The sequence below is a fragment of the Nicotiana attenuata genome, unplaced genomic scaffold (genome assembly GCF_001879085.1).
Source record: "Nicotiana attenuata strain UT unplaced genomic scaffold, NIATTr2, whole genome shotgun sequence".
Lineage (NCBI taxonomy): Eukaryota > Viridiplantae > Streptophyta > Magnoliopsida > Solanales > Solanaceae > Nicotiana > Nicotiana attenuata.
In genome coordinates this window covers 319,254-346,405 of record NW_017670411.1, presented here as the reverse complement: position 1 = coordinate 346,405, position 27,152 = coordinate 319,254, and the positions used below count along the sequence as shown (strand labels likewise).

Below are 27,152 nucleotides of genomic sequence, written 5' to 3'. Positions count from 1 at the left end.
TCCCTTGACTTCTATTATTACTTGTTGTTGCTTTCGTTTCGGCTTTCTGATTACGGTACTTACTATTAGTTTTGTATTTTTACTATAGTTTTTCGATTGATATGTTTGTTGTTGTCCTTCTTTTATCTTTTCCGAGCCGAGGGTCTACCGGAGACAACTTCTCTGTCTTTTTAAAAGTAGAGGTAAGGTCTACGTATATTCTACCCTTCCCAGACTCCACTAGTGAGATTATACTGGTTGTTGTTGAATTTTGGACAAAAGAAAGTTTGCCCAAATCAGGATTGAATTGTGTGGGTGTTGGAGTGACAATTCCAGAAAGTTAAGGTGAACTAAAACCTAAAGGAGAGAAAAGCGCCTGTAGCTCAGTGGATAGAGCGTCTGTTTCCTAAGCAGAAGGTCGTAGGTTCGACCCCTACCTGGCGCGTTTCCTAATCTTTTTTCATGAAAGCTCAATATATCTGGTTAGCTTTTAAAATTCAAAGATTTCCAGTCAAATCTCGAGAAAAGAGTGACATATCTGTGAATGCAGAATACATAAAAATGCCACGTCTAGTCACAAAATCTAAACTTAGACTTTGAAGGAGAAGCAAAATGTAGGAGTAATGGCCTGCAACCCCTTTTGTTGTAGTGTTTGATACCCCTAAGCAAATTATTATTGTATGCCTACATCCCTCTCCAATTCTTGAGCCCTCAATCTGATTGTATTTAGAACTTAGGTCAACATCAAGTATTGCAACTCTGGCTTTCAGCTGATCTCTCTCTGCTACCACCATGTCGTACTTTAGATTTAGTGCTTCAAGGATTCTGTTCAATTCTTCCACATTGTGGTTCTTCTTGACAATATTTTCCTTTAGTTGATCCAATTCCAATTCAATATTTCTCAATCTATTCAGTGTATCTGCCTTAAACTGGAGTCTGCGTTTGAATTGGCAACTGAATCATTGAACAAATATTATTCCCTTTGCCTTTTACAGAAGCTTCGTTTTTACTTAGAAGAGTCTAGAGAAGCAAACCCCTCAAAAAATAAAATGATTTGAAGTCTCAGAAAGGTAAAATTGAGGTAGTCAATTTCTTTTTGGGTCCAAAGCTCCGAGTACATCCTTTTTTCCCACCTTACAGTAAGCAAAGCCTCAACTTTTAAATGCTCATATGTTTGACGGGAGCATTTAAGTGATGATCAACTTTCAAGGAAGAGAGGGTGGTAACTGAAAATCAAAGCGACCGATAACTAACATGTTCACTCGTGATCTTCCATACTTTGATATGAGAAAAATGTGACTCAGGTTATTTTTTATATAGCTTTACGTCATATAGAGATTTCAAATACTGTAAGCTATGCCATCAAATCAAGTCATTCTATATGTTATATCGAAAAGTATAGTGCACCGAATTGCAAAAACCAACATCACACAAGATTGAATCTAAATCAACTCTCTTCATAAGCAAAGTTGCACCACATGTCAATATCATCTCTCGGTTAAACACAAGGCATAACATACAAAACTTTAACAAAGTCGATTATAAGATGAAATTGTCGAACAAAGATTCCCCAAGCCGGCTTAAGTCCCAGCTTTCCGCCTGCCAACACGAGCAACGAAACCAGCCTTGATAGGAGCAACTGATCTTCCAGAACCGCACTGCAAGAAATTAAACAAGCAAAACCGATTTTAGAACAGAAATAAACAATTTAATTCTACTTTGTTGCCCAAAGTTCAATCTTTCCCTATAACCCTTTTCAAATTTAAAAAAGATAAAGAAAGTGGGAGGAGGAAATTTCGAACAAATCTTCAAAGGTGATCATTTGGAAATACGAAAGCAATCATTTTCCTTCTCCTTCTTGAGGTAAAAAAGCAGTTGTACAATTCTTCCTCTCTCTTTCAGGTTAAAAAGAGATAGGAATACTAAGGCATTCTTGAGGGTATCGAAAACAACAACACTTCAATCCAAACAAGTTGGGGTTGGCTATGAATCCTCATTGACCATGTTACTCCACATAAGCTAATCTCAGGCCAATATTATTCAATAAAAATAATAATACTCTTGAGGGTAGATCACATCTCACAAAATCAAAAGCGTAAACAATTCAACCACTAAAAGCAACCCAATATAATTTCAGATAAGTGGAAGGCCTTTCATATTACATAGAAGTATGGTCTGACAATGTGATACGGTCACGTTCCATCTCAGGATGCCTAACAAGTAGCCAAGAAGCACCAGACTTGCATCTGTGAAAACAAAGACGAACAGTTTCTACACCGTACACATCCTGTATCCCATGGTCTTGAGGGGAATAAAAAATAAAATACCTAAACCATCATCTGCCACATAGTCTAATTTCAAATTATCTGATGGAAGAACAATTGAAGCAAAAATTACAAAGATGTACTTTTATATTCACAAATGTAAGGTTGAATGCAGATAGTAAACATATATCACGCCTTCTTAAGGAAAATACCTTCTCACATCTGAGGAAGAATAGACGGTTCTCCTTAGAAAGGATAGTATCTGGACTTTTACACCCATTGCAGATGACATACTCATCTGAAAACAAAAGTAAGTCGCTGAGCGAAGACTGTTATATTATAGTCCATAGGATGCAGAAGGGCATAAAATAGCACCATTAATAAGAAAAATGTAAGGAAGAAAGCCGTTTCTGAATAGCTGCATATAGATCACAGATTGACAACAGGAACTTACTGACGTATCGCCGGAGGATTCCTTCAAAATTCTTTGGAGCAAATCTTCCCTTGATGACCAATCTTTGCTGCCCATCAAGTGACCCACTAGTCCCCATTTCAGCCAACAAGAAAGTCATAACATGCTCTGGCTGCCTATGCATCCTATAAATAGGAAACAATTATTCAAGCAGTGCAATGAGGGAACGATAATTCTATCCAAAAATAACTGGAAACCCAATAATTACTTCCATTAGTTATATCCAAAGTGGTTAACACACTACTACCAATCATGAGACGTAATGCACCATTGAAAAGTTTCAGACTCCAACTTCAATAAAGAATCAGAATTAAACCATGACCAAGTTTCTAAAACCAAAGTCAACACCTAAACTCGATCAACTCGAATATACTATATTCTTCAAATTCAATCCTTGATGTTCACACCAAATACAATTGTGTCAAACAAATTGTAGATAGAGCCGGATACTACAGGTACAGCTAAGGGCTACTTCAGCGCACCAAGAATCTCATCATGCCAAGTGTGTGATGCTTGAACCGACTTCGGTATAATGATGCATAGAGTGGCTTTTACAGAAAGTGATAATTTCAGAGTGCAATTATAAGTTGAAATCTTGAAAGTCGAACAAATTTTGATTATTTTTAGTAGCATCTCAAAGTGGTATCCCAAGTGCTCACGTTCCACTTTCTAAAGAGTACGAGAATTTAAAATACTGGTTTGAAAACTAGTCCGCCTAGTTGATTTATTACCTATCTCAAGAACACAGCAGTAGGGAGAAATGGTGAAGCAGCATCGAAGCCATGTGGCAAATCAAAATGAAGGTCTATATGCAAATTACATATTCTTAACTAGATAAAACAAGTAATGGCAATTCCTGGTCATGAAAGGTAGCAATGTAATAAATACAATTTATATGGTGAATATGATGGTCACTACTCACTACTCATCTATATCAAAGTGCAAGCAATTCCTAGCTGTGAGGAACTTTGCATGGTGCCAAAATGTGTACAAGTTCTAACTTACTAAAGCAAATTAGCATACGGTGCATGTCGTAAAAAACAAATGAAATATACACATCCATGATGCTGAACATAAAACATTTTAAAAAAAGGAAAGTGTGGCAACACAAAATGATGCGAGTGTTACAAGGAAGGAAAGAGAACCATGTGAACGAAAAACTTACGTCTTGCAAAGATCCATGAAATTCACAAACACAGTTTTCTTTGTGCCTTCACGAAGAACTTGAGGAGGCCTCATAACTGTCCTACGCCTATCTCCAGCAAGTTCAGGATTATTCTCACGGAGAATGTTGAATACTCTGCCCAGAAGCTGCAGAATCAAAAGTGAAAATCCACTGCCATTAACAAAAATCATAAAAGCAAACCAGTTGTGAGCACCAGGATACAACAATCAGATCTATACACTAGTGCTTTAATGCAAATCAAGCAGGCAACCTCTTCAGGAAGAAGTACAACGAGTACAGTCAACCTCCCTCTTTGTCAATCTACTCCTACTAGTCCTAGTATAGATGCTCACATTAGAACCTATACAGATTTAAACTGCCCCTGAACTTAACATGTCTTGGCCTTTTTTATTTTTATTGATAAGGAAACATGTCTTAGATTTATTTAGTTCACCGTAAGAAAGTTTACATGGGCATAAGATAAATCCAAGTATTCCCAATGTTTACCAACAATTTAAAAGCTTATGCTGCCTTGGTTACACAAGGTTTTCAATCATACACCTAAGAGTAGTGCTGTGAGGTTGGCAGGTATGCATTATTACCCAGTTCAAGTTCATGCATGAAGTACCTACCTATTATCGGGGGCAATCAGTGCACTCTGAAAGTCTCTTAACAGATATATGCAGAAGAATACAAGAAAATGATAAAATACCTCCTCATATTCATAATCTCGGTCAGTTCCCTCCCAAGGATATTGTTGTAGGACAATTTCTCCAGCAGCTTCATCATCATCAAGGTGATCTAGAAGAAGAGAGCGGGTTATATTTCAAATATTACCACAACTAAACTCAGCAATCAAGCTGAAAATACAAGAAGTCACCTTCCACATCTTCGCCGACGCTTTCCTTCTCATCACTCAGGAGATCAGTGTGTGCCTGCACAATTTTAAAATAGTTCAGGGGCACATAGGCTCTCAAGAAAATACTCATGCTGTCTCCTATCATTTATGAATTTCACTGAAACATTTTCAAGTCATAAAATTAAGCCTGTAACTATTTCTGTGGCACTTTAACCCCTTAGTCAAATCTAATAATAAAACTGGCCATGTTTTGGTGCTCGAAGAGTATGAAATAGCTTTCTCCTGAGGTACAAATAACAAAGAAATCAAACAATTGTCTTTCGTTTCAACACCCTCAACTCTTCAAGCTTCCCTCGGTCATCCCTCCACTCCCATCTTCTTCCTCTAACCCATATCCTAATAAACATAACATCTTTTGGTCGCACCATTTGGTCCTTGGTGTTTCTTCCAGAAGGGGTTAGTGCCGGAAAATGAGATGAGGGTGTAAGGTATTCACTGATAAATCAATCAATATTTTGCATATGGGATTGAGCAAAACTAACCGGCTTCTTCTTCTTCTTTTTACCAGAAAACGTAGCCTCAAGGCCCTCAGAAACTGCATAGCAAAACAATGAGAAATAAATCACATTCAGGGTTCACATTTTCTTCGGTAGTCTTTATCTTCGGAAAGTATGTGTGCACATGTATGTGTCAGTGTGTGTGTTTTGGGGGTTGATTTGAGGATTATACTCTATCACCTCTCCCGAGATTATGGGGAAAAATTAGGTGAAACCGGTTTTTACAATTCACCTACCAGTTAAATTCTCAGTTTTCTCAGCCAAGCTATCAACAGAGTCATCTGCAGGATCTTGAATTACAACCTTCTTCTTTTTCTTCTTTTTTGTAGGATCAAAAGGTGCTATCTGCAAAAGCATAGAAAGAGAGGAAAAGATAATGAAACCAAGGTAGCAATCACATATACATGGGTTCAATATGATCTCAACATATCAACCTGAAGATGGATGTAAAAGAATTAAGTGCTTTTGTTGTATGTAGAAAATGACCAACACCATATTTATCTCCAGTCTGAAGACAACTCTGACAAAAACCTACTGAGGAAGCGAACGCTCCCTCCCCTGTGCCTATACAACAGCAACAACAACAATCCCACAAGTGGAGTCTGGGGAGGGTAGTGTGTATGCAGCCTTACCCCTACCTTGAGAAGGTAGAAAGATTGTTTTCAATAGACCCTCGACTCAAGGAAAGATGAAAAAGAAGTAACATCAGTAAGCAATGAGTCTTTTAGAGTACAAGTTCTTGCTAGTAGGCTACAAGAAGATCTCGTTAGAAGCACAACCTCCTGTATTTTAGTCGTTTAGATATATTTGCAATTAGATCAACCAACACAACTCAGGCTGCCAGTGATTCTATAGCATTACACGTTCTCCCGCATGAAGGTGAGTTACTAACATTATACTGTGTATTTAGTGATAACTATTGATGAAAGATATCTGATTGTTCAAAAAGGAAGAAAGAGGGTAGACAATTGTAATTGTTCTGATGCCGGTTAAATGCTAATATTGAATTGCCTATTTGTACTACGGACAGCTTATAAGCATCTTTAATTGTTTAATAAAATTTGGCCACCACAATTTCCTTTAAGTATCTGCCATCACATTTGGTGTTTGACATGCACTTTGAACAAAGCATCAAAACCTAATGAAAAATATTCCTTTTGGCAGATAAGTGAGAAGGATTATTCCTGGATGAGCTCCGTTGCACCTCCCATTTCAACATCGCTCTCCAGCCCTTCTACTGCCTCTAAAATGAAATATGAATAGAAAAGGTTTCTGGGACAGTGCTACTTGTTATGTTCCACTAGCAAAGAGAGGAAAGAAGGCCATCACAGGATGTATTCCTCTTCTTCTACTTTTACTTTATATTCCCTTCAAAGTTATTGCAATTTGTTTCAGAACATAAAATCCTGTTTTTACAAAATTCTTTATTGATGTTATTCTAACTTCCCCTTACACACATAGGTTACTACCAACAAAGAAATTTAAGATATCTAGGTCACATCTCTTACACGTTCAACAAAACAGCTAAAACATCCAAGGGTTGACAAGAAGAATTCATACAAAGATGTGAGCAATGGACTTATGAAGAAACTAAGCACTTTGTAAAAGGTACTTATCATCTTGTTAAGATTACTAATCAATGTCTATCATAGACAGTTGACCTATAACTTGGCTTTTAAAATAGTCTAAACATTCTTCACATAAAAATTAAACAAAAACCTTGATTAAGTCTTCTTACTTAATGTGCCTTTTCTTTTTTTGCTAAAACTCTTTTTAAAGAGTATTCAAACAGCCTCTCCATAGCTAACAAATTCTGCTCAGTGGGGACCTAAACACCTGAATTATTATTCTCAGAGTCGGACCAGGCACAAACAAAGAGGCATTACCAAGAGATGATGCAATGAGATAGCAAACAAAGAAAATTCCAAACAGTAACAGCTGTAACGAGGAACAGAGAAAGAGAAAAAGCTGGACTTACGTCAGCCACCTCCTCCTTCAATTCGTTCTGATTCTCTTCTTCAGCCATGACTGCACTAAGACCTAAACCAATAAAAATCAACAAATCAGTTAACATATATCTTGTCACACCTCCTTTTTCCCGAGGGGATAGGGAGTTTTCCAATTTAAGTGACGTAATCGAAATGGGATTATTTTATTTATTCAGAGTCGCCACTTGAAATAATTTATGGTGTCCCAAGTCACCGGTTTATTTTAAATCCCAAATCGAGGAAAATTGACCCTTATTATGGTCCGCGAACACAGAAGACCGGATAAGGAATTCTGTTAATCCGGGAGAAGGTGTGAGGCACTCCCGAGTTACGTGGTTTTAGCACGGTCGCTCAACTATTAATAATTGGCCTAATTATCTGATTTATTACATGTTTTAAACCTATTGTGCATTTTTTAATTTTATAACCGCTTTTATTTATTTATGGAGTTATTTTCTGAACAAGTCACGACTGTCGTACACTTGTCGTTTTGGTACACATTGCAAACCGCGTCACAGGAATAGTACCCACAGCTACAACATGTTTATTTTTATTATTGTTCGAAGTTGTGGTCGGGTCACATGAAATGCACACCCGAATGGGATTTACGTATCGTGACCATGCCACGGGAACCTTACCCATGGCCACGATGATTTATTAATCGCGCCTAAAGCAAAGCTACTAATGTTCATGGTTATTCCTAAAGCTAATTTGAGATTATTGTAAGGTCACATAGAATGGCAAAGGAACTGTTGGAGTTGATGTTTGATTTATACATATGACCAAAGAATTCTTGGTACGTTCAAATTAGCTCAAAGGCTTGTGATGATTCTGGTTCTTCAATTCACGGCCGGAAATTCCATTGGAGCCCACACATTTGAAACTACTCAGTAGATGACGAAACAAAATATGCCACTAAATAAGCCAACCACATATTTCAACAAATTAGTACTAAGAACATTAGCTTATTCATGCATTATCCTACAATAAGGTGAGAACAAAGTCTATGATGAACCCTTGAAATTGCTGGACCATATTTACTTAACACACTCAAAATGAACCTTTAAAAGGTCACCTTTGAGGACAAAAATGGATCTCACAATAAATAAAATCTATGCAATCAACTACTCTATATGCACGATCCAAACGAATAAGCAGAATACTGCTCACTAAGCTGAATTTCACATTGAAACAAACTTATAGCACATTTAATCATAATAAACCATTACTTTCAACAAGGAAACATAGACAGAACTTATTTCAATAATACTCAATCTACAATAAGCATGATCCATGGATTTACACACAATTATAAGATCAACTGTATAAGCTTTATATCCGTAACACAATCATTTAACGATAAACCACAAATAGTCTAGAGCTTCACCTTTAACTTCAATGTTTATAGATTTCTGGACAACAAACGTATTACACACATTTGACCACTAAATGGAAAAAATTAAAGGAGCACTGCAGAATCAAAGATTTACAAATTTCAAAACGAATCCAAACTCATATATCCGTGCCTATTTGTAGTAATTTGTTATCCTTTGACATAAAATCCCCATTCTATCCAAAACACAAACAAATCGCATAGCATCAACAGGAAGGTATAATTGCATAAATACAACAGTAATCATAAATTCATTGAGGACCAAGGAGTTCATTTATTTTGACATAACAGTAGCTTAAATCACAGGAAAGTACCTGATTGTGCAGAGATTAGTTTCAAAATGCCAAATAAAAGGCTAGATGGGAAATGAACTTAGCAAAAGCAGAAAGCAGCAGATCTGAATAAAAAGCAACAGCAAATCTCTCAGCTTCGAAATAATCTTTACGGCTCCATCGAGCCCTGAAATCCCCAGAAAAATGCGAAAAATAAAGTGAAAATTCAGAGTGAAAATCAGCTTCGTCACCTTTCTGTTAGTGTTCCCCTATGAGAGAAGGGTTAGGTTTTCTTAATTAAAGGGGAGGGGGACCGATTGGGTCTGGCGGGCGTGGTCTTGGATGGGTTTTGAGGGAATTGGGCCATGAAAATTGGCCTATATCCGAATTTAGACCAAAAATAGCCTTTCCCCCTTTTTCTTTCTTTGTTTTCTTTTTCCTTTGATTTTAAATTCTTGAACAAATTATTTAAAATCCTAAATTAAAAATCTAACTTAAATCTCATTAGCAAACTAATTCTATTTATCTATTAATAAATGCATGAAATAATTTGAAAAGATATTTCGTTTGATTTTTACGTAACAATTAAAGAGTGACTAATTCCTAAAAATGTAAATTAAACCTAATAAGGCATGAAATTAAAATGTGACAAATTTTATGATTTTTCTAATGATTTTAAAATATTAAACATGCATGAAATGCAACTAAATAAAAAAAAACTCCTAAAATTTATTAAAATTATTTTTGGTCTATTTTTAGGAGTTATTTCCATGCAGGGCAAAAGTTAGGTGCTCGCATATCTAATTGGGAGTAATAGCAGGCAGACTAGCTTTTTTAGATGCTCAGAATTACATTAAAAACTAACTCAAACTATCGCAACCCTTGAAAAATGGTGAAAACAATTCTTCTAACAATTGCTCCAGAAATTTACCTTTTTCAAATTAATTCACACAAACAGAGAAACATGCATTTATGAGAATATCCACACACAGGGACTAATTCAAAGTAAGCGAAGCATAAATATGAATCAACAAATTAGTGAACATATATCTAATTGGGAGAAACAGCAGGCAGCTAAACCCTAAATCCTTATAACTAGCTTTTCTAGATACTCAAAAGGACATAAACAATAATTAAAACAATCGTAATCCTCGAAAACAACTGTGAATACAATTTTTGTAACAATCGCTCCAAAAATTTAGCTTGTTTCAAATTAATCCACACAAAATATGCAAACGGAACATGAATTTAATGTGCTTTACCGCATACAAGCATTAATCAAAAGTAAGCGAACTGGAAAAAACAATAAGAAAAATAGATCAGAAGCTAACCTTTCAATCGAGTGATTCGTTTATCTTCGCAGCCGATGAAAATGCAAGTTTTTTCTTTCTCTCGCTCTCTCTTTTGGATTTGGATAGTGGCGAGAGTTGCGTTTCTGTTACCCTAATTAGTTGGGCTACTTGCTTGGGCCGCAAGGCTGTTTTGAAACTTGGTGGAACTTTCAGGTAGAAATGACACTAGCTAGCCACTCTAAAGGGCTGATATTTAAAAATTAATCGGTGCGTCCTGAATTTCAATTTTACAATTTAATTTTTTAGGACAAATATCTTGGATTATTTAAGATTTTTAACTTAAAGTTTCAGGACAGAATAAGTATTAATTAATTTTTAAATAGCATCCCTATGAATGACTATATGTGCACTTGCCCCAACTTTCGGCCCGGGAGACTGTTTCCAAAAAGGGGGGTTGAAACAAAAGGAGCTCTTTTGGGGTGAGGCACATAAATAGCCCTCAGAGTTGATAGTTTTGAATATTTATCTCATTATAGACAAAATTTCAAGTTTAACAAGTGTTGCTCTTCGATTATCCCATTGGTAATACTTTCTAATTTAGCTTTGAAGTTCTGCTCAGATGGGATTAAAAGTTAAAGACCATCCCAAAAGTATCATAATTTTGCAATTTCAATCTTGTGTTTAAATTTTGTCTCTGAAATGGACTTTATTACGAAAATGGCCCTTGAAAAAGACATGTGCGTTTAATAAACCTTTTACGGTCAAAAATACCCCTCAACCTAAAGTAACCAGCTCTAAATCATGGCTTTCTTCCATAAAACACGATCAACTCTTTCTCCAGGAAAAACCAAAAAAGAATCGAACTGGATTTACAAAATCTCTTTGGTTTGTCAATCAAATTGATAAGAAATATTGTTTACGAGCAATTTTTTCTCGAATCTACTGCTACTATGATTTTATATTTTTCCTTTTTGAGTTTTGGGGATTGACATATGAAAAAATATACTTATACTTGATATTTACGGCAAATCAATTAATGTGATACATTTGTTATATATAAACGATTACTTGATATATATTCTCACTTTAAATTAGACCCCTGAAAGTTAATTAAATAGTTCGGTTTTGATAAACATGATGCAAATATTGAGTTTATGTAAGTATTTTTTGTTAAAACATTGATTTTTCTTGTAATATAAACGTCGGAGTGATAGCATATGTTCTCATCTCTATCAGTTGAATATCGGAAGAGGACATGATGACTGCAAAAGTCATAAAAATATGACTTCCTTAAACATAACAAGCTTAGTGATAACCACTCCATTATAGTAGCCTCTCCCATATGTCATTTTGGCACCTAAAATTTTGAAATTAAAAAAAGTACTACAGTAAAGGTGAAGTGCATCTAACAAAAAGAGGACATGTCTAATGTGACAAGCAGAAGATCAATGGAATCAGTCAACTAGGAAATTTGTTAATGGCCCCTCTTTGACAAAAGTCAGTCTCAAACTCTATTTAATTTTATTTAATATTATCAGGTCATATAAAAGATAACTATTAGTAATTATTTAAATAAGTTGAACGAATTACCAAGAAAAATAAATCACAATCAAAGCTCTGTATAACAACTTCGTCAGTTCCGATATTTTATATTGATATAGTGAAGTGTTGTTATAGAGAACATAACATAAAAAAATTAATCCAAAGAAAACTTGATCGCTATAGTGAAATGATGTCATAACGCAATGGAGTACGCAAGATTTTTTATAAGCGGTGTCATTGTTGATACCCAATTTTTCTCTATATATTTTAAATATGCATAAAAGCCTTTAAAATAGCATATACATGCATATATAAGCATGCACAAGGCTTTCATTATTTTCCCCATAATTTTAAGGGTTTAAATTGATTTATTTTCTCCCCTTTTATCCATAAAATCCCCTATAATTATTTCTAAAACTATTGTTTTGATAATTCATTTATTTGATTTCTATACTTATGCTAAAATATGGGTGATGTAATTTTTATGTATTTTTAAAATTACATTTAGTATTTTTTAAGCTAAATTGCATATAATTGGAATGTTAGCCTATTTTAAAATATAATTATATTTATATGCATAAAATTGGCCCCTGTATTTTTAAAATGTTAATTAGGTATTTTAAATTATTTTGGCACCTCAAATTATTTTCCAGATATTACTTATTATTTATTAAAATTAAAATAGGGAAAAACTAGCTATTTAAATAATAGGCAAATTTGGGCTTTCAATAATAGCCCAAATCGGACCCCAATCCTGGCCCAATTCTATACTTAATACCCCGACCCAGATCCAATTACCCACTACCAAGCTATTCTAAATCCTGGTCGTTGATCTTTTAGATCAACGACCCTCATTTCTCCTTTCCTTTTAATTTCCAAACGACCCCTAACCTTACTCACTTTCCAAATCCCCGCCGCCCTCAGATGCTCTCATTTTCTCTCCTCTCTCAAACCTAACCCTAGACTCCGTCAAACGCCTCCTTCTCCGGTCATCTCCGACGACCATCCTTTCAACCCAAGCCTCCAATGAGTCTCTCATCGCCTTGCTCATCATCTCTAAGACCTTCAAGGGTCCTGGGCCATGCCGATTCGGACCTAGGGTTTCTGTTTCTGTTATTTATGGCTTCTCCGGTGTGATTTTGGGCAAAATCACACCTTATATGTTACGATCGCTGAAGTCTGCAACAGGTTCTTTCGATTTCTATTTGGGTTTCCCTTTGAAACCCTAACTCTCTTATGAATCTCTCAGATCTGTGTTATTTTTATACTTTAAGCATGTTTCCTTCTATGATTTGCTTATTCTCGAGCTTCTTCTGAAAGATTTTCCACTTTAAGTCGTCTTTACTTTCTTTGAAAACTAGGTTTCTCGGAGATCCTTCTACGCTTGTTTTAATCGATTTCCTTATGATTAAACCTTTTTCCTTGCTTATTTTTTTGACCAATTTTATGCTCCTGCTGTTTTTTTTTAACTCGACTCTGTTAAAGCCCTAATTTTAAGATTTTCTTTGCTTTGGTTCTATGTGTTAGCATGATTTTCTTTGCCTTGGTTCTGTGTGTTAGCATGATTCTCTTTGCCTTGGTTCTGTGTGTTAGCCTGTTTATTTGATTCTTGTTGACCTCTCGTGGTCACCAGGCTTCGAATGTGTTTACTGAATTCCTAGCCTACTTATGTCACTTCTATGTGACCATGCTCACTTTGTTTGTTTATCTCTTGCTTCTTGCTGTCAATATGGCTAACCTTGCCCTTTGCTACGTCTGTTGAGCTCCTTTATTTATATATTGAACATACAGAATCATGACTCCCTCTTGATTAATTCTGATTTCCTTAATTGATGGAGATTGAAAGATTTTCTTTTAAAGCCTTACAAGCTTTACCCCGTCTGTTTAAGCTGACTGATTTCTTTGCCATATTTGCTAAGATACTTATTTCTACTGAGTTGTGTCCTTAATTAAGCTTTATGAATTTGGTCCTAATCGGCTACTCTATGCTTATTGAACCTTGACTCCTTCCTTATTTAGTCATGCACTGATTTTTCTTCTTGCCTTATATGATATTGAATCTCCCCGTTTGATTTGATTCCCTTAACTTAAGGGAATACTTCCTTGATTCTCTAATTGATTGATTCTGAGTTCTTAATTTAGTATACTACTATGATTTTTACCTTATTTTACAACCTACTTTCAACTATAAATACCCTAAGTCTTTCATTAACAAAACACAGGATTTTTTCAAAAAAAACTACCTCTCTTACTAGAAAATCTCTGCTCTCCCTCTCTCTTGTGCTACTTGCTACTGTTAGCCGGCTGAAAGCCAAGGCTAATCATCTGTGCTCTTTGGTTCTTTCATTCTGCTTACTTCTACCTTCACTGGCATGTCCTAGTTTTGATTTAAAGCTCCAACAACAATATGTTTCTCTTATTGTTTCAGTTTCTTTTATTCCTAGTTTGCTCCTACCTGTGGTTCTGTTGTGGAAATTGTAGTTAAGTTGCCTTATCAGCATGCTATTATTTCTTCCTTTCCCTTTGGATTAATGTATCCCTTTATGTGTGTTTCAAAGCATGCTTTGTCAGTTGTCTTTTACTTCTTGTGAATTCTCAAATCCTTATCACCCTTTCTATGTGTTTGTATTTCTCCTGACTGGTATGTGATTGTGCCAGAGTCAACTATCTCCGAGCATATCCAAACCAGTCTCAAGATCTTTGCTGGGTTGTGCAGCCAAATGTCTATGTATCCCCAACCCCTTGACCCCTGCATGACTACTGAATTCTGCAAACTAGCTGTGTATGATCTTTTCTAAGGTGTTTAAGCTTGTTTACTACTCCACCCTCTTTCGAACAATCTTTGTTGCTTTACTAATTGCTTTCAAAACAGACTTTCCAATATAGTCTTTAATAACCCCGATTCAACTTGTGTCCTGCACTTCCACTTTACTCTTAGTCAATAAGTTCTGCCCCCTCTAGTTTGTGTACTGCCTTGGGATCCTCTTGAGAGCCCTCTGAACTCTAGCATACTGAGGCTGGTCTTTCCACACTGCACTGGTTTAATTCTTGGTTGCTAAGTCTGGGTGTAAGCATTGCCTGGGGTTCTTGAGGCCCTTAGGGAAATTTGATGCACCTAGACTCTGATTTGTCTATGGAATTGTGGCTCATGAGACCATAGGCTTTGGGAAACTTGGGCCTAATTGTAGGCTCCCTATAGAATAGCTTCTTGATTTTCTAATTCAGTTATGTAATTCATTCATCAGCTTGTAATAATTTGTAAAAAGACACTTGGGGATATTTAGTAAAGGGGTGGGTAGATGTATACTTTATGGGATAATATGGGTAGAAATCCTACTCTTAGGATTTTACTTTTTTTCAAATCTGCCTGTTTTACTCAATAGAAAGCATGTTCATATGGTTTTTGATTGAATCTGATCGCTTTTGCATAATAGAGATCATGCCTATAGGATCTCCTTTCTAATTTTGTTTGCATCAAATAGAATCATGCCTATAAGGTTTCACTTTTAATGTCGTTTGCATCAGATAGAAACCATGTTCGTAAAATTCTGCATTTGTCATGTTAGAAACCTGTTTCTAGGTTCCAAGCCATCATGTCTTAAATCAATTCAAATATAGATACCATGTCTATAGAGCCTAATTCCGATTCAGTTCTAATAATTCTTTCATATGTTATTGCCAGTTGACCGAAACCTGTAACCCGCCTAGATACCATGCCTGTAGGGATTTCCATTTGCAATTACGTCTGGTAATCTAATTAGCCTAATAAATCAATTTCATTTTGCCTAGTTTACTTCTTAAAACTGGTCTTATTAAGTGATGATATTTCCTGAAAATAGTTCTTTCAAAATTGCTTTAATCTCATTAGATATCCTGCCTACATGTATTAAAAGGGCCTACTTCGAAAACTGGTTTGTTTCTGCATTAATACAGACACAGTACTGCATATACGCAAGCCTTAGGACATTTTCAAAACCTGCATTTCCTTGAAGTTGTTTCTGTCGTTCAACGTTTCTGATTCTAATAAGCTGTTAAAAGATTCCTTAGGCAATTACTAGGTTATAACTTCTGGATCTAGAAGTGGTCTATTTCTGCATAATCACTTGGAAATCTTGCTTTAGGACTTTTATTCATGAAGACCTTAATTGTGCTTGAGACGTGCTGTTTGTATGTATGAGGAGGAAACTGTGAGCCTCTTAATTGCTCCCATTATGTGAAAGTCCTAAATGTTTTTTGATTGTCGCCTTAGATTTTTGCCTTTAAAGCCTTAGGGGTACGTCTACAACCACCTATAGGTAAAGGTCCTAACTCTCTCCGGGACCGTTAAGAAGGGACGGGTAGCAGCACGCAATAAGTATCAATAACCAAACACTCGCTTTGCATGACCAATAAGGGGATGGGAAGGGTAGACATGGGATATGATGACTATGCGTTAATGTCACGTGTAGCCCCTCATTAAGGAGTGTCTATCAGACATTGCGTGGGGTGATCCTATAGGATAAACAACCTAGGACCCCTCCTTACCCCAAACCCTCTCCCCATTTTAAAACTTTTTCTTTTATAATTTGTCCAAACTTCTATTTCACTACTTGAATTGTTTAATGTGCTTTACAAACAACTTATCTGATTCAACTATTTGTATGGACTAATTTGTGAATATAAGTTCGGCCAGGACCCACAGTTAGGGGTGGGCATTCGGTATTTCCGTTCGGTATTTAAGAATTTCGGTTCGGTATTTTGGTATTCGGTTTATCAATTGTGTATACCAAATACCATACCAAAATATTTCGTTACGGTTCGGTATTTCTTATTTTGGTTCGGTAAGGTTTAGGTACGGTTTCGGTTTAATAATCGCTGAATAATTAATGCTAACAGTGCACATGCACAATTGAAACTTTCACTGTGAAAGAATCTGTTCCGACTTTCGATATATAACAGTGCACAATGTTATATATAACTTCAATTTATCAGCCCGCTACACATTACACTCCATAAGCTGAGCAACTACACATTACACAACTATATTAAACATTATCAGCCTGCTGAAAACTTAAATATATCCACTTGCTATTATTACTTATCCTTCTGATTCAATTCTGCAAGCACATGTTATAAGGCACCAAGAACATACTAGCCTCCTTGACAGGCTCGGATAGTTTCACATAATCAATTGCATTTCAATGTTTATAATTACACATTTTAGTGATACCATAAGTTTAAGACAATGCAATATATATGGAGTCTTAAACACAGTGCAACTGGCCAACTGCACATTACACAACAAAAACAGTCTTAACTCTTTACACTTAAACACAGTGCAACAATAACACAGTGCAACAAAAACAGTCTTAACACTTAAAAATTGAAACTATCGCAAGTTCGCAACAGCAGCGTCTTCGTTTGCCCGGAATTTTTGAGGAGTGAGGAGTGAGGGCTGAGGAATCGAATCGAGCTCGGTAATCTCCTAATGCCCTAATCGCCTACTCAGTCAACTGTATCTGACTATCAGTACTGCAGAATTGCTAATGGCCTAACCTAATGAATTAGCCCTAATCTTTAGAGTGGGCTTGGGCGATGGGCTGGGGCGTTGGGAAGTTGGAATTAAAATTATTAGAGTGGGCAGGGGCTATGGGCTGGGGCAGTGGACTGGGGCAATAAGAAAATATATTTAAAAAAATTGGTATTTCGGTATATCGAAATTTCAAATTTCTAATACCGAGGACCGTACCGAAATACCGAATTAGACCGCAATACCGAAAAAAATCGAAACCGAAATACCGAATTAATTCGGTTCGGTTCGGAATTCGGTTTTTCGGATTTTATGCCCACCCCTACCCACAGTTGTGGACCAGGAGGGGTGCCTAACACCTTCCCCTCGAGGTTACTTCGAGCCCTTACCCTAATTTCTGGTAATGCAAACCAACCCAAGAGTTAATTACTCTAGGTGCCCTAATGCACCTTAAATCGTTAGGTGACGACTCTTCAAATACCCAATTCCCAAAAGGAAATGAGTCATTACACCCCGTGAATGTCGAAACCTGGACTTCTCCCCGCGAAGGAAAAAGGGGGCGCGACAGCATGGCGACTCTGCTGGGGATATCTTTAGGCTCTTACCATAACGAACTTATGAATTAGTCCAAGCATGCTTTATCTCGTACCCTTCTCCCTTGTTTGAATTTGAGTGTCTATTTTGAGCATTTATGATTCCTTTATTATTCGGAAAACTGACTTGTCTCCTTGTTTTTCTTTCTCTGTAATTGTCTTTCCAATTATTTAAATGTTGTATTTATTTCTTCCTACGTGAAAATACTTGCCTACATGTCATTAACTGCTGCATAAATCATGCTCTGCATCATATTCCACTCGTGCGTATCAAATCCTATAGCAATGCTTTAATGAGTGGTTACGCTCTTCCTATTTACTACCCTTAAATTCGAAAAGGCTTATTTGCGATAAAACTAGTCGATCAGTGGTGGAGTCGATGGTTCCGTTCCTTTCCCCTCAAGTTGTTCGCTTGAGGGTACCAGTCTAAAACCCTATTGAAACATTGCTCTGTTTAAATTGTGCATGCATCATGGTCAAACCTAGTCGGGTCAGTTATGTTGTCCACATAATGATCCTTTAAGTTAAGCCTTATCCAAAGTCCATCGGGTTTTCCATAATCTCAACGGACGCAACCACGTTCTGTGCATTAATTTGGAGAACTAAATGTTGATATGCTGATCATAAATGTATAAATAGTCGAGTCTGGTGGGGGTAAGTTCTAACCCTTTTGTTATGCAGGAAATGAGGCACGAGGTCCCAGATTCGGTATGGTTAGCAATATCCCCCCATTGTTGCTAGATTGGTGGGAAGATCTCTCCTCAAGTGACAAAAAGCACGTGAAAAAGTACCCGGGTAACTTGCCATCCCTGCTATATGTTGAGCCAAACAACAAACTGATTGAGGCTGCTACTCTATTCCGGGATAGTGAAAGAGCGGTGTTCCGTTTCGGTGACATAGAAATGACGCCGTTTCTAGAGGAAATAGGAGGACTTACAGGGTTAACTTGGGACAGTCCTGGGCTTTTGGTACCAGAAAACCGTACGGGCAGAGGATTTCTGAAGATGATGGGGTTGAAAAAGAATGTCGACCTAGTGTGCCCGAAAGACTCCTACCTTTCGAATATCTCTATGAAAGGTATGGCCACAGCATGTCTTTCCGCACTTACCACGATGAGATCGCCCTCACTTCACTGGGTCACATCCACCGCAGAGTATTCGTGTTCATCGTGTGCTTTCTAGGGATGATAGTATTCCCGATGAAAAAGGGAAGGATCCACACTAGGTTGGCCATGGTTGCCAAAACTCTGATGGAAGGGATTAATGGACAAACCTATACCATAGTCCCCATGATCATAGCTAATATCTACAGGGCCCCGGAGTGCTGTCAAAGAGGGGTAAATCATTTTGAAGGCTGTAACTTATTGCTGCAGTTATGGTTATTGGAGCATCTCCAAAAGGGTCGTTATCATCAAGAATTTCCGCAAAGGGTTTTGAACGACCACATTGCTTTCTATCACCCCAAGCAGATGACCTACATTCCGGATAGATTTGCTCAACCGAAAAGTGCCAGCGAATGGTGGATTTCTTTGACAACCTGATCGAGGAACAAGTGCAGTGGATGGTTGAATGGTTTCCAAAAGACGAGTTTATTATCAGGTCTAGGGATGCTCCGCATTTGGTGTTGATTGGGTTGAGAGGGGTATATCCATATGTCCCTCTACGAGTTATGAGGCAAGCAGGCAGAAAGTAGGTTGTACCAAGGGTCGTCTGGATGAGCCACTTTTGGGCAGACTTTCAAGACGACGATGTTCCTTACAAGTGCCAAGCTCAACATATGTGGCACTACAAGATCATCCTAGAGAAGAACACCGTCGAGCCGGACAGGTATCACGCAGGGTACGAGCCTCTCTACCCAGCATGGTTGGAGGACTATCTGAAAGGAACGGTAACGCCGGGGACTAGTCGAGGAAACAGAATCATAGACGAGGAAGCTGAAACCCAAGTCAAGTACAACAGGCTGCGCAAAAGGGTTCACGACTATGAAAATGAGCACCGAGAAATACATGAGAAGAAGGCAAGGTTGATTGGGGAACGAAAGGAGATGGCAGCCACTTCCAATAGGAAACTGGAATACCTGGAGCGAGGAATGGTAGAGCTAGAGGGCAAAGTCGTAAAGAGGATCAAAAACTGTCAGAACGCTGAAGGACGTGAAGGAGGACACTTGGCCAGAGCCTACTTGCTGTTGGGGCTACGCGAGCGGGGAGATCTCTATGAGGGAGTTCGGAAGATCGAATCTGGGGAAGGTCCTTCTGGGACCAAATAGGCTAGATTTATTTTTGCTTTCTCTTAAGATGTAATAAGGCCAAGTGCCAATAGTAACTCATTTTTTTATCATTATTTTAGTGTCGTTTTGGGATTCGTCTGTTCTTACATTATGAAATGAAGCATTTATCGGCATTCTCCAAATCTATTTGTTGATAGGCTTACCTCGGGCACAACGAGGCTCCCAAACAAGGATGCGAATTTATATTTCCGCAATATGTGGTTAAATACTGCAAACATTTCAGAATCCCCACTAACTTGTTACCTTTTTGTTTTGTTAATTTATTATTATTACTCCCATCCCCTTAGGTTGGTTCGGTCATACTGGCATCATCGGCATATCACACCAGATCCATAGGCCCTCCACCTCCTCCTCCTCCAAGCAACACAAAAAGCAGAGGGAAAGCAAAGATAGACGATTTAAGTGGAATATGAAAGGAAAACATTGAGAACGCAGAAACCTCCGACCTCCGCAGTACTCTGGCCCCAAATGACTTGGTTTTGAGACTTGAACAAAGGATGCTAGAACTACAAGGAGAACTTGAGCAGGTCCGTATTTGTCACTCACCCTCAATGTCCCTGATATTCACCAACAGAACGCAAAGAACCCAACACCTCCTGAAAACACACGAAACCCACAGCCACAAAATCCTACCATACCAAATCACTACACCACTCCACCACAAAATATCAACCCATTGCCGATGCCAACTCCACCACAACAGCATCAACTAATTCAGTACCCGCCAGTCACCCCTTACCACACTCCCCAAAATGCACCATAACTCATTCCCGATCCACAAAACTCTACCAATGACCACCACTATACCCAAGTTCCTGGCACCCATCGGAGCAATCCCATATACGTGGAAACTATACCACATTCTACCCAGCCACTCTCATGTGCACCAGAAACCACCAAAAAGGACATGCTCATTAAAAATATGGCTGAAGAGCTTAAAAAGTTAACAAGCCGATTTCAGGGTGTTGAAGGCGATAGAGGGATAGAGGGTTTGAACTATGAGGATCTATGCATACAGCCCGATGTGGAACTGCTAGAAGGATACAAGCCTCCCAAGTTCGAAATATTCGATGGCACATGTGATCCCAGGGTTCATCTCAAGACTTATTGTGACAAACTTGTCGGGGTCGGGAAAGATGAAAAGATCCGAATGAAGCTCTTTATGAGGAGCCTTACAGGGGATGCGCTGTCTTGGTATATCAGCCAAAATCCCAAGAAATGGTAAAATTGGGTAAGCATGGCGTCAGACTTCATGAACCGTTTCAGGTTCAACACAGAGAATGCACTTGATGTCTTCTACATTCAAAATCTCAAGAAGAAACCCACTGAGACCTTCCGAGAATATGCTACTCATTGGAGGTCGGAAGACGCCAAGGTCAGGCCCGCTTTGGATGAAGAACAGATAAATAAATTCTTCGTCAGGGCACAGGACCCGCAATATTACGAGAGGCTAATGGTTATCGAAAATCACAAATTTTCTGATATCATCAAGCTCGGGGAAAGGATCGAGGAAGGAATCAAGAGCGGGATGGTAACAAATTTCGAGGCACTGCAAGCCACGAATAAGGCACTCCAATCAGGTGGCATATCGAAGAAGAGAGATATTGGGGCAGTAATGGTGGCCCAGGGCCCAAAAACTCCACTCACATATCAAGCACCTCCACCCACATACCAGACAACCCCACCTACGTATCAAGCCCCACCACTTACACACCAAGCATCACCACCACATATCAACCTTCATCTACCCGATATTCCCAACCAGCCTCTGTCCATCACACATATAACTCCTACCATCCCACTTCCAATCACCACCAGCTCGTCAAAATTATCCAAGACCGCGACCAAACTTTGATTGCAAGCCACCCAGACAGTATACCGCCATTGTCGAGCCCATTGACCAATTATATGAAAGGTTAAAAGCCCCCGGTTATGTCACTCCTATTCCTGCTGTGGCGTTAGAAAACCCATCCCAGTGGGTCAATACGAACAAGGCTTGTGCGTACCATCCGATATGAAAGGACACACCACAGCTGAATGTCGGGCATTGAAGGATAAGATTCAAACGTTAATTGACAACAAGGTCATACAAGCAAAGGAGGCCTCACCTAATGTCCGCAACAATCCCCTCCCTGATTATAGAGGTGACAGTGTACATGTGATAGAAACTAATGAAGAATGGGACCGTGAAGGGTTGATCGGGCTTACTCGGGAGGGCGATGAATCTAAGGTCGCAGACACACTTACTCCTATCGTGGTTCAGACTCAGGCGCCGATCGAGGTTGAGGTAACTACATCAGATCTATTCGAGGTAGAAGTGGCTCCGCCCGCAGCCACCCCTACTCCATTTGAAGTAGAAGTGGTCATACCTTTTACCATGACGTGTCCACCACACCTCGATTCGACTCAAAAAGCAATACCCTGGGATTATGTCGTTGAGGCTCGGCGGAAAGGGAAGGCCAAGGTAGGGGATTCTGACGTGGCACAAGGAATGACTAGGACCGGAAGAGTCTATACACCTGAACACCTAGTAGGTTCAAGTAAGGAAGCCACTGCTAGGCAACCTATCATTGAGACTGGGCCAGATGACCTGTGGAGAAAAGTACAGGCGAAAGAGTATTCTGTTGTTGATCAACTGAACAAAGTCCCTACTCAGATATTTATCCTGTCACTGTTGCATAGTTCTGAGTCACACAAGAATGCCTTGATGAAAGTACTGAGCGAGGCTTATGTACCCAATAATATCACTGGTGGAGAAATGGCCAACATGGTCGGTCAAGTACTAGAAAGCCATAAGATCATCTTCCATGAGGATGAGCTACCGCCCGAGGGGCGGAATCACAATCGAGCATTGCACATTATGGTACAGTTTGAAGACAAGTTCATCGCCAGGGTCCTGGTCGATGGAGGTTCCAGTCTGAATATTTGTCCACTAGACACCCTGAAAAGATTGGACAAAGGTTTCCATGAAATACGAACCGGAAGCATGAATGTGAAGGCTTTTGATGGGTCCTAGAGGGCCACGATCGGGGAAATCAACCATTGCTTGCAGATGGGGCCAACTTGGCTCGACGTTGAGTTCCAAGTGCTTGACATACCAGCCTCATATAATCTTTTGTTAGGCCGTCCATGGATCCATGCTGCTGGAGCCGTGCCTTCCACACTACATCAAGCCATAAAATTCGAATGGAACCGTCAGGAGGTAATCATTCATGGCGACGGGAGTAACCCCATCTACACCAGTCAAACCATTCCGGCCATTGGACATCGAAGAAGGCTAGGAGGGGAGACCTACCATCACATCGAACGGGTCAATGCCGTCGAAAAAGACAAATGGTGGAGTAACAAGATAGAAAGCATATTAGCATGGTTCGGATATGAACCCGGCAAAGGATTGGGAAAGAACCTCAAAGGCATCACCAAACCAATACAGCTGAAGAATCATGGTACTACCTTTGGGCTCGGATACCAGTACACATGGCAAGAATACATAAATTGGTCGCTGATATTAGACTATATAGATGATATTTACACCTTAATATTACCATGCTTTATTGTTGTTTTATAGGCAAATTGATAACAAAATGCATTAATTGGTGTTCTTTTGCTTTGCTGGGAATAATCTAAGTGGGGAAGCACTACGAAGTGTTTTGGAGTCAATAATGTGAAGAAAACGCCCAATTAAGAAGCACCCGAGCATAAAGAAGCAAAAAATGGACTGAGGTGAAATCCACCGCGACTGCGGTGGAACCGCGGCAGACAATTACGCGAGGCAGAATGTTCAGCCTTCACCGCGGTCTTGCCGCGGTCTTGCCGCGGCCGCAGTGAACTGTTCAATTGCCAGAAAATTGGGACCAAAGTGTAATTCGGGGAAAACTTGTTCCAAACCCTTATAAACTTTAGAAGCTCGCCCAAGACAGAATTAAGCTTGTTTTTAGACTACTTTGGAGGCAAGAACAAGTGTAAGAAGATCAACCAAACATTAGAGTTTTTCTATCTCCTTTTAATTCTTGCAATTCTATATTATGAACAACTTTGTAGTTTATTCTTATTTTGTTATGAGTAGCTAAACAATTATCTAGGGTTGATGGAACCAATTGTTGGTTGAAGTTTTGACTCAACTTGTTATAATCGAGCCGGATTTATTATATGATTGTTAGACTATGTTTTGTATGGTGATTAATTGAATAGGCCCTTGATTAATCGTCTCAAATTACCTTCTATTGCTTGAGAAAGAATATTAGGTTAGAATGCTGTTGAACAACATCACTTTTGGGTAATTGAAGAGATTCATTACTTGAAGTTAAAAGTGGGTTTAGAGATAACGAAGCTTTGGTGTGATAAATTAGAGTTGCACATATTGTCAGCTAGAGTATTTCGAGAGAATGCTCTAGTAAACTATCGTAGTTGATCGAGAGATAATTACGACAACCCATAGCTCTTAATCCTCATAGAGTATTACGGCGAGATTATAGCGAGGGAGTCAAGACCTAAAGGGAAATCAATGCCCTAGACCTTTTTAACATTGAATTATCTTTAATCTAACATATTGTTATTTTTAATATCATTTGAAGTAGTTAAACAAAAACCCAAGATTGATTGATAAAAATCCTGCATCGGGAATTTGGTTGACTTGATAATAGCATTGCTAAAGAGTTATAATAGATAGGTTAGTTCCCTGTGGATTCGACTCCGAACTTAAAATCAGATTATATTTGCAACGACCGCTTGTCTTTTAGAAGACATAGTTGGGCGTGATTAGTCGCATCCATAGCGCGGACCATATTACCCTCTTGAGCAACCGGTACCCCATTTGGAACAAGCTTTCCATCAGGCGGACACAATATGGGTAACTGCTGAATAAGAAGCACTAGCTGCGCTGAAGGATCTGTTCTTGGAAGATAAGGATATGGACTGCAGTGCCATAATTGAGGAGGAGGAGGAAGAAGGCCTCACCATTCAGATTGTGGCAAAGGGAGTTGTTCTCAGAAACTGGACCGCCACACCATCACGAGCCCGCCGAGTCCCTGGATAGCTTGGCAGAATTTATAGTTGTTCTAGGCATTTAAATTTTTCCAGCAATTCTGTTTTAAGATTTTTCTGTTTTAAATAAATGCTCGATCCACCGAGCCAAGTTTTTTTTTGAACAATTTTCTCAGTTTTAATCAAACGTATCTATCCTTTATCATTATTCATTACTATTTTTATATTTTCCCCTTCTATAGTGTTATTATTACTTTTCCTGATAAACCCGTGACTGTGACATGTAATGAGGCAACGGAACATGAGAATAGTGACTCAGAGGAAGAAGATGAGATACCCGAGGAAATTGTCAGAGAAGATGAGAATTTTGAGAACAAGCCTAAGTCCAACCTGGATGAAATAGAAGCAGTAAATTTGGGAGACGCCGAGACCGTCAAAGAGACCCGCATCAGCATTCACTTGTCGCCAACAGAGAAGGAAGAATACATCCATTTTCTAAGGGAATATGAGGACATTTTTGCATGATCATATGACGATATGACCGGTTTGAGCACATCTATAGTAGCTCACAAGTTGCCTACCAATCCCATGTGCCCGCCAGTCAAGCAGAAACTCAGAAAATTCAAACCAAACATGAGTCTGAAAATCACGGAGGAAGTTACCAAGCAGATCAAAGCCAAAGTTCTCAGGGTAGTTGAGTACCCAACCTGGTTAGCTAACGTTGTGCCAGTTCCGAAGAAAGACGGGAAGGTCCGAGTATGTGTTGATTATCGGGATTTAAACAAAGCAAGTCCAAAAGACGACTTCCCACTGCCAAATATACATATCCTGATCGATAACTGAACCAAGCATGAACTCCAATCCTTTGTAGATTGCTTCGCAGGTTATCACCAGATCTGGATGGATGAAGAAGATGCCGAGAAGACAGCTTTTATTACACCTTGGGGTGTATACTGTTACAAGATGATGCCATTTGACCTGAAGAATGCTGGGGCTACTTACATGAGAGTCATGGAAACTATTTTCCATGATATGATACATAGAGAAATAGAGGTGTATGTGGACGACGTCATTATCAAATCCAAGAAGGTCGCAGATCACATAGCAGACTTGAGAAAATTCTTCGACAGGCTTAGGAGGTACAATTTGAAGTTGAACCCCGCAAAGTGTGCATTCGGGGTTCCTGCAGGAAAGTTATTGGGATTCATTGTCTTGCCGAGGGATCGAGCTAGATCTGACTAAAGTCAAAGTTATTCAGGAGTTACCACCGCCCAAAAGCAAAAAGGACGTGATGAACTTCTTGGGACGACTCAACTACATTAGTCGATTTATAGCACAGTCCACCGTAATATGTGAACCCGTCTTCAAGATGCTGAGGAAGGATGCTGAGACGAGTTGGACCGAGGATTGTCAGAAAGCTTTTGATAAAATCAAGGAATACATGTCCACACCGTCAGTGCTGGTCCCGCCAGAACCAGGGCGACCTTTGCTACTCTACCTATCTGTACTAGATGGAGCCTTCGGAAGTGTTTTAGAACAACATGACGAGACAGGAAGGAAGGAGCAAGCCATATATTGCCTGAGTAAGAAATTCACACCTTATGAAGCACGATATTCTCTGCTTGAACGCACCTGCTGTGCTCTGACCTGGACAGCCCAAAAGTTGAGGCATTATTTCTGTGCCTACACTATGTACCTCATATCCAGGATGGATCCTCTGAAGTACATATTTCAGAAGCCCATGCCTACGGGGAAGTTGGCCAAATGGAAGATACTACTGAGTGAGTTAGACATCATCTATATAACTCAAAAGGCAGTCAAGGGACAGGCATTGGCATATCACCTCGCTGAAAATCCGGTGGGAGGAGAATACGAACCTTTGAAAATGTATTTTCCTGATGAAGAAGTATCGTTCGTAGGAGAAGACATTACCGAAGCCTACGACGGTTGGAGGATGTTCTTTGATGGAGCCGCGAATTTCAAATGAGTAGGCTTTGG

General features: G+C 38.8%; 1 protein-coding gene and 1 non-coding gene across 4 annotated transcripts; one reads left to right on the top strand and one right to left on the bottom strand.

Moving 5' to 3' along the window:
• Nucleotides 1-351: 351 nt before the first annotated feature.
• Nucleotides 352-424, top strand: TRNAR-CCU. The gene has a single exon. It is a non-coding gene; the product is annotated as a tRNA-Arg (tRNA).
• Nucleotides 425-1,341: 917 nt separating this feature from the next.
• On the bottom strand, nucleotides 1,342-10,419 carry LOC109239061 (eukaryotic translation initiation factor 2 subunit beta-like). Of its 3 annotated transcripts, none has more exons than XM_019405567.1 (11): nucleotides 10,281-10,419; nucleotides 8,992-9,136; nucleotides 7,275-7,336; nucleotides 5,533-5,641; nucleotides 5,282-5,334; nucleotides 4,761-4,815; nucleotides 4,593-4,681; nucleotides 3,881-4,026; nucleotides 2,698-2,840; nucleotides 2,456-2,541; nucleotides 1,342-1,637 (listed from the first exon to the last, which is right to left on the bottom strand). In XM_019405567.1, exons 3-11 carry the CDS (start codon nucleotides 7,320-7,322, stop codon nucleotides 1,560-1,562), a joined length of 807 nt encoding a protein of 268 aa, XP_019261112.1. In that variant the 5' UTR covers nucleotides 7,323-7,336; nucleotides 8,992-9,136; nucleotides 10,281-10,419; the 3' UTR covers nucleotides 1,342-1,559. The 3 variants fall into 3 exon arrangements, with proteins under 3 accessions (XP_019261112.1, XP_019261111.1, XP_019261110.1); XM_019405566.1 differs by having other exon boundaries at nucleotides 8,992-9,074; XM_019405565.1 differs by lacking the exon at nucleotides 8,992-9,136 and having other exon boundaries at nucleotides 10,281-10,418.
• Between the last annotated feature and the right edge of the window lie 16,733 nt (nucleotides 10,420-27,152).

What these genes read in the sequence shown, in the direction of transcription:
- LOC109239061 (XM_019405567.1), bottom strand. Translation starts at nt 7,322, where the DNA reads ATGGCTGAAGAAGAGAATCAGAACGAATTGAAGGAGGAGGTGGCTGAC. An exon ending in GAAAACTGAGAATTTAACTG is followed by an intron (nt 5,335 to 5,532) that starts GTAGGTGAATTG and finishes TTTGCTATGCAG; the next exon opens with TTTCTGAGGGCCTTGAGGCT. An exon ending in AAAAGAAGAAGAAGAAGCCG is followed by an intron (nt 4,816 to 5,281) that starts GTTAGTTTTGCT and finishes AAAATTGTGCAG; the next exon opens with GCACACACTGATCTCCTGAG.